The sequence below is a fragment of the Triticum urartu genome, chromosome 4A (assembly GCF_056163025.1).
Source record: "Triticum urartu cultivar PI428250 chromosome 4A, HENAU_Tu73, whole genome shotgun sequence".
In the NCBI taxonomy this organism is placed as follows: domain Eukaryota; kingdom Viridiplantae; phylum Streptophyta; class Magnoliopsida; order Poales; family Poaceae; genus Triticum; species Triticum urartu.
The window spans coordinates 50,198,923-50,206,640 of record NC_141876.1 but is presented as its reverse complement, the minus strand read 5'-3'; the positions used below and the strand labels follow the sequence as shown (position 1 = coordinate 50,206,640).

Below are 7,718 nucleotides of genomic sequence, written 5' to 3'. Positions count from 1 at the left end.
AAGTGTGAGATAAGCGGACCATCATATTTGGCATCCGCTTTATCATCATCCTCGATTTCAGGGTTCGGTATGGAGGTATTACACTTCGGAGAAACCTTTAAACGGTCAATCTCCATATGTTTAAGTATCCCAATCGACAGATTAATTTCACTATCGTTCTTACCCATAGATACACCAATATTTTTTAAGCTAGTAGAAATGCGAGTATCTGAGAAAGAAAGAAAAGATTGGCAGGAGGATGTACCTATCGTGGGGTCCAGATTCCTCGAAGCCTGGCGGCGCATCGCCTTTGTTAGAGAGTGCTCATTGGTCGAAGAAGAACCATCAGTGGCAAGGGTGTGACGGTTACTATGTCGGAGGGCTACCTCCAGATATAGCACCTATCGGCGTTAGTTCTTATATTATTAGTTCAAATATTATATTTCATACAACCAAATCTAACCAGAATATATTTCAACTAATTCCTGCAACAACGTACGGGGTACCATCTAGTTAGTGAAAATTCCCAGAATTCTATTTTTTTTACAGTAGTCCTTCAATAAGTGCATTGATGCAATTTCCTCTCTATATAAGTCCCTGAATATGTCAACTGTGTTTATCCGAACCGTCCAAATTCGATCAGACGATTGAGAATATCTGAACAAACGGATAGAGAAAAACCTCCCCTTATCCCCTCTCGCCCTCGTCCCGGCAAAAGCTTCAGTTTTCCACCGCTCTTCGCCAATGGCTTCCTCCACTGTCGCCTCCGCCCCCTTCCTCCCGTCGCTCCCCAGTTCAAACCACAGGCGCCTCTCCCTTCGCTACCCCGCTCGCCGTCTCGGGGTGGCCGCCTCCGCGGCTCCTAAGGGCGCGGCAGCGTCGGAGGCGGCGAGGGAGCGCCGGCGTTTCCTGGAGCGTTACGGCCTCAACCCTGACGACTTTGAGGAAGATGCCGAGCCGGATCCCAGGGTTTGCTCCATCGACCCCTTTGTGCTCTCGTTGTATTACGCTCCCTCTCATATGGGCTGACTTGAGTGGGTTTTCTGTTTTGCAGGAAGAGAGGAGGAGGGAGAGGCGGACGCGGCGGTCGGGGGGAGGGGAGGGGGAGGCCGCTGTTGCTCCTGCCAGGCCGGTGGAGCGCCGGGAGACTCATAAGATGCTCCAGGTTTGGACCGTAACCGCGTCCTAGGTTCTCATTCGTGTATGATGTTCCCAGTGCGGCATTGCCTGTTAGCATGCTTGTGGAGTGCGCTCGTACATTCATGCGTTTTCAGTAAAACTTCAATCCGGTCTTAATCCTGGTACCTTCTGGTGATTATATTAATGCTTGCACACTGTGCATTGCGTTTTGTTTGAGATGAATTGAGAGACCACATGTCTGTGATGGTGGTGGCATAGCACCATGGCCACTGCTTGGGGGACATATATTTTGCTTCAGAATTGTAGTGGTGTAGTCCCTATGGATACAGTTTGAGTTTTATGTAAGTGTTGCTTTGTCTGTTCCAATTTTGGCTGCCTCATGATTTGTGGTCCTTGCATCTAGACACATGTAACATTTCTCAGGTGGTCTGATGCATCGTGCCTGCGAATCATTTATGATGGGTTTATCTGTAAACTATGCAAGCGTCAAACCATACTTTTTTGTATGGTCTTGGAATGCACGGTATATATCATTTTTAACAGAGCTAAAGGTGTGGACATGGGTTGCAAGTTGAATCCAGATATGAATGTTGAGACTGATGCAGCCATGTTGTTGCTACAAATATGTTACTCCCTCCATCCCATAATATAAGAGCGTTTTAGACACCAGTGTAGTGTCAAAAATGCTCTTATATTATGGGACGGAGGGAGTAGGTTCTGTAAATGAAATCAAGTAAAGGCTGCAACTTCTGAGAAAGAGCATACTCTTGTTCATATGCATGGGTAAATAAAAGACACTATTTGTTTGTGACTAATTAGCAACCATTAAAACTAATGGCGAATGCACTACCTGTTGCCTACTTCTCTTCTGTAAGAAAGGCAGGTGTTTGGCACAACTCATTGTTTTTCTGGCTAACCAAATCGTATGCTAACGTGGTCATAAATTTCAGAATTGTAGATCTAACATTTTTCATGGATCCTGTAAGCATGTCCTTGTGATGGGTATAATCTGCAGGATATTTGCACGAACTTGTTCATGCACTTTGGCCTACAAATCTCTCTAAGTAATGTAGCACTGCGGTATTTTTAGATTGAAAGTTCTTTTGATTCTTTCAGGTACTAGCTGGGAAAGTACGCAGAAGAAAACTACTATCACCAAAAGATAGGAATGTCCGTCCGATGATGGAAGTTGTCCGAGGAGCAGCCTTTGACATTATACAAGTACTACTTAGCTTAATTTGATTATGTCAGTTGTACAAGTTTCATCTTCTGGATGTACTAATAGATCTTTGTTGGTTGTTGGCTATGATCTGCAGTCAGCTGGTGGTTCTCCTGCTTCACTCAAACCTGGTCTGTGGTTAGACTTGTACAGTGGTACTGGATCTGTAGGAATTGAAGCTATGAGCCGAGGCTGTTCACAGGTTTCCCCGGATCTTAGTCGAAACATCAATATAGAACAACCAAATATTCAAATGCATTTTCCTAGATCAAGTTGTAGTGTATTGGTTTTTAATTGCTAAGTAATACGGAGTATCTTCCACAGAGTAGTGAGCCCTTGAGCATCCATTTATGTGCTATGTGGTCTAATTATGTGTAGAGTAATTAGAGTACATAGGTATATCTGCAGTCAACTTATATTCAATTTTGTATGCGCTCTTATTTATTAGTCGCGAATGCTAGAAATCAACATGGTCCGGGCTATGAAGAGAATGAATCATTCTTGTCATCCCATTTGTATCTCAATTCAGATGGGAAAATGTTATGATGCTGAATCTAGCTTTGCAAGTTATTAATTTAATTTGAAATGCTTCAAGTAAAGTACACAGAAATTCTTGTGTATGACTATTTGTACTGAATGCATGCCTATCATTCATTAATTATGCAGGAGAGCACAAACCTATTCTGAATTAATCTAGTCATACAGTTATGAGTTAGCTTTCTAATTCTGTCAGATACAACTGTGTAAACCTCTTTTGAGGTTAGAGACAAAAGTAGTAAATTCTGACTTGTTAGATGATACAAATGATACAATGTGATTCATCCGTTCATCGTTTTTTTTTTCCTCTAGGCACATTTTGTTGAGTTGGACCCTTGGGTTATTTCTGAGGTTCTTAGACCTAATCTGGACTGTACTGGATTTCTTGATACTTCGCACATACATATGCTCCGTGTCGAGAACTTCTTGGACAATGCTGAAAAATCTAAAGGTATGCTTTTGTGTTTTTGGAAGCACAACATCACTAGCTTAAGTTAAGGAGGTGAACAATAAGACAATTGCAAGTAAACAAAGGAGGAAAAGATATTCTATGAAGGCATGCGTGCAATACAAAACCTAGCAGATTGACACGTTGACATCCTTGTTATGATGCAGTTCATGTGTTAATGAAAATATCAACCAGATCTATAGCGTACAAGTAGTATTTGAAACAATGATGTGATGACCGTAGTTATGATAGACAGTTCATGTACGTGTTGTTACGCAATAAAAGCAGTAATATATGCCAGAAGTGCAGCTGTGCAGAAAACATCAGAGCTTGTAGACTTGTGATACATTTTCTGCAAGATAGAACTGTATCTCCTATACTTTAGGCAGCATAGTGTTGAAATGGTCAGATTTTGTGTGAGGTAAATCGCTGAAATAAGATTTGGCTTATTTGAACGGCAATTGTTTTTCTGTTATCTGACTACAACTTTCTGACCTTCCCTCCCCCAGGTAGATATCCTTCTTTTGATTATATTAGTGTAACACCACCATATGTTGAGGTCAACTACAGTACACTACTCGATCAGCTTGCAAGGTCCCCGTTGGTTGGAGAAGATTGCTTCATTGTGAGCTCTGCGTTCTTTGTAAATAGTTCTCCCTCTGTAAACTACTATAGTGATCAAAATGATCTTATATTAGTTTACAGAGGGAGTGATCGTAACTGTTTGGTTCTTTATGCATATTTCTGACCGTGGTATATTTCTCGGTAGCTAGTTGAGTACCCACTCAAAACAGATATGCCTGAATCCTGCGGAAAGCTAATAAAGGTACATGTTTCTTACACTTTACTCCACTCAAGTGCTGACGTAAGGCTTTCTGGATTGCAGTTGCTCACTTTTATATTCTCAAAAAATATCGCAGATAGCTGACAGGAAGTTTGGGCGGACAAACCTGCTGATTTATGGGCCGACCTGGTCAGAGAAAAAGAAAGGAAGGATCCTGAGATAATTTGTGCAACACTGACGCATGTTTTGCACACAAGGTGATCTTGTTTTATTTCCAAGTCCAATTCCTCACCAGCAGTAGTATACTAACATACATGCTCTTCAGTGCCCATTTTGCAGACCAGTACTCTCTCGGAAGACCGTATATTATGAACAACACCAAGCAAAGTTGGCGCTTCGGTGCTACTGAGATCATCAGTGCGCACGGCGATTTCTCCTGTGAATTTCCTACCGGCGCTAACCCACCCAGCGGGCCAACACGAAGATGTCATCTCACCTAGGGGAGTAAAATCCTCCCATTCTGGTTGGCATATCCAAATCACGTAAGAAAGAAGGCCCTCTCCTTTCCAAGGCATCAGGCCATTACGATGTCGCGTTTCATCAGCACCGTCCGGTAGGGGCACACCCCCCTGTACCTTGATGTACACCCCCTGTACCTTGATGTGCGCAATGGCTCGCAGCTCGACTCCATATATGGTTCAGCCTACCCACCTCATGCTTCAGGGGAGTTTATTTCCACCGTGCGGAGATGCATTCGGCAGGCTGACTCTTATCTGTACCGTTTAGGCTCAGACGTGGTCTGTATCTCTCCGTAGAATGATCATGGTGCCTGGCCAATGAAGGAAAATGAGTTGGCCTTTTGTATTTCGCCACATGCTTGCCGCCTGTGCGCTATGCTCTTTTTGGAACTGACGTGATAATGACTGGCAAACGTGTGCCAGTGCGACCGTCCGAAGCAATCGACTTACCCTATTCCTTGCGTCGCACGCGGAAGAGTCTGGATTGTGCGTGCATGATCTGCACTGGAGTTGCATGATCACCTACCGTTAAAAGGGAGTTGGTAGGGTCGCCTCTACTTTGATAATTTCAACAGATGCCGCATAAATAAAAATCAACGTAAATAGAGTAACTTGAAACAGTAATAATAATAATAATAATAATAATTGGTATCTCCCAAAACCATGTCTTGCGTTAACTCAATCAAATCAAACAAAATCAATTTATTATTAAAATCTTAACTCAATCAAAACTTTATTTGTCTTCCCCTACTCATGTGAAAATTAAATCAAATCTTACCAAAACCTTGACTAAATAAAAACTTTCTTTGTCTTTCCCTAGATGTTCTCAAATCAAATTAAGTCTTACCAAAATTTAGAAGACGGTGAGTACGGTATATGTCGGACATGATTGACATTGAATATGTATCTCCCGGTCGGACATGATTGATATTGAATATATATGCCCCGGTTGCAACGCGCGATTCAACTAACTAATCATACTAGAAGGGATGACTCTGGAACCCTCAAGAACGCTTCACTAACTCAAATTCAGCCTCTATTTAGTTTAGCTCATTTTTACCTTTTTGTTTGTAGTTTAGTAAAGCCCACCTAGACACGACGATACACATGGAAACGGCGGTGGCTACGCGGGCTCCATGGAGTGAACTCGTTGCTCTCCCAGGTGTGCTCTATTTGGATGGCCATGGGGGCTGCTCACCTTGGCGGCTGTGGAGGAGGAAGAGGAAACCCCGGGGATGTGCATGGCCGTCGGGAGGGTTTTAAAGGGGTCCAGGGACGACGTGGAGTTCCCCGGTCCAACCACTCCTGTTCACCCCTCGGTTTTAACCGAGGTTGAAGGCAATGTACCGAAGCAATAAGTTTGGTAGGTGGGCCATGCGGCTAAGTGTGGCTTCCAAGTGGGGTCGCAAGTTAAAACTTAATGGGTCAGTCTGGGCGCACGGTGGGGTAGCTGTCTCTCTCTCTCCTTTACCTTTTTCCCGTTTCTTTCTTTCTGTAACGGAAAATAGAAAAGGATCTAGGGAGGGGTAGGATGGTCAATTTATCAATAGCCAAATTTTTTTGGAGTCCAAGATTTATACTTGGTCTAGGAAAATTGATTCCACAATTCTTGAATAGTTTGAATTCATATGTATTTGAAATAAATTCAAATTTGCTTGAACTAGAGGTAGTTGATAAACATGTCCAAAAAAAATAAGAACTTTGGTGGGGCTTGGAGATGTGATGAAATAATTAAGGGCAAAATTTCGAAGCTTAGCTTCGTGTTGAAGCTGAAAAGTATTTTTGGAAAATTTTGAAATGAATTTGAAAGAGCAATTAAATAACATATAGAAAACTCAAATTGGAAAGCTTAAAATAGTCATATTAACAATTGGGTGAAATATTTTATCATATGATACCAAGAAAATGCAAAAAATAATTATCACAATATTATTATGCAAAATATATGGTTTAAACTCCGGCTTGTTACGACACCCGATGCTCCATGCTCCATGTTATATAGGAGTGTGGCAACATTGACCATGCCTCCATGGAGCCGTTTTCACGGTGCATCTCCGGGCCAGTCAATAGGTTCGCCTGCCTCAGCGAGAAGATGGGAGCAACACACATATCGAGGCGATGACAGTGGAATATGTCGTATTAAGCATCTTTTTAATTTATACAAAACATTTATAATTTTTTAATTTAATCATACTATAATATTAATGAATACATTTTCTTATTATAAAGATATCATAGTTAAACACCGAAGTGTTACTAAATATCAATTATAATATTCTTTGATATACATATGTAATGTATGTAAGTGAAAAATGTAATTATAGTTGCACTATGTTAAATTTACACTATATTTTTCTAATAAATACATGCCACTTTCTCCTCCTCCGAGACATTGACTATTTAATATTATATTGAAAGCAAGCACCCCAAATTCAAAAAAATAAAGAATAAAAATGACAAAATTGACCAGACCCTTGAATTAATTATTTACTATAGCGTGAGTTGCATAGTTTACATGTGTATCTTTGTGTGTGTATGGATGTTTCTGTTGGTAGAGATCACTCTAAATAGTATTGGTGTAACAAACATCTTATCGTAGCCATAAGCCAAATTATAGTAACTTCTAGAATATAAATTGAATATAAGTTGTAATAGTAGTTAGATATTCCCATGGTCAAATATGAATTACATGTTATAGTGGGTTCAGTTAACACTATGTGCATGCTCAGTACTTGGTAATGAAATATCGTAGCTATCACTCGCTAACAAAATATGTCATGGATTTTATTACTTTTTGCATTCATAAGATTATATTAGTCCATATGCCACACACGTGTCTCATATCATCTAGTACTACCAGTGTTGATCATTGGAGCAAAAATATTTATATTCAATAAAGTAGTAGTTTATATTTTTTTGTCTAAATTATACTTGATTTATATTAAATCAATAGAACACTATATACATTTAAGTATAGGGTAAACTGAACCCACAAACACAAAAATGACCCTAAACAAAGCGGAGACAACGACTACGACTATATGCCTTCAAATTCTTCACAAATTTGCAATTGTCGACGTGGCACCATCGTAG

At 40.7% G+C, this 7,718-nt stretch overlaps 1 protein-coding gene across 1 annotated transcript; it reads left to right on the top strand.

The window, feature by feature from the left end:
* Positions 1 to 670: 670 nt before the first annotated feature.
* LOC125550554 (methyltransferase) lies at positions 671 to 4,977 on the top strand. The gene is made up of 9 exons (XM_048713577.2): positions 671 to 948; positions 1,034 to 1,144; positions 2,236 to 2,340; positions 2,436 to 2,540; positions 3,188 to 3,326; positions 3,833 to 3,948; positions 4,093 to 4,149; positions 4,244 to 4,364; positions 4,433 to 4,977. Exons 1-8 carry the CDS (start codon positions 724 to 726, stop codon positions 4,328 to 4,330), a joined length of 945 nt encoding a protein of 314 aa, XP_048569534.2. The 5' UTR covers positions 671 to 723; the 3' UTR covers positions 4,331 to 4,364; positions 4,433 to 4,977.
* Positions 4,978 to 7,718: the final 2,741 nt, after the last annotated feature.

Excerpts from the sequence above, each read along its gene's own strand:
- LOC125550554 (XM_048713577.2), top strand. The coding sequence starts at position 724 with ATGGCTTCCTCCACTGTCGCCTCCGCCCCCTTCCTCCCGTCGCTCCCC. Across the intron at positions 1,145-2,235 it reads AGACTCATAAGATGCTCCAG|GTACTAGCTGGGAAAGTACG; the intron begins GTTTGGACCGTA and ends TGATTCTTTCAG. Across the intron at positions 4,150-4,243 it reads CCTGCGGAAAGCTAATAAAG|ATAGCTGACAGGAAGTTTGG; the intron begins GTACATGTTTCT and ends AAAATATCGCAG.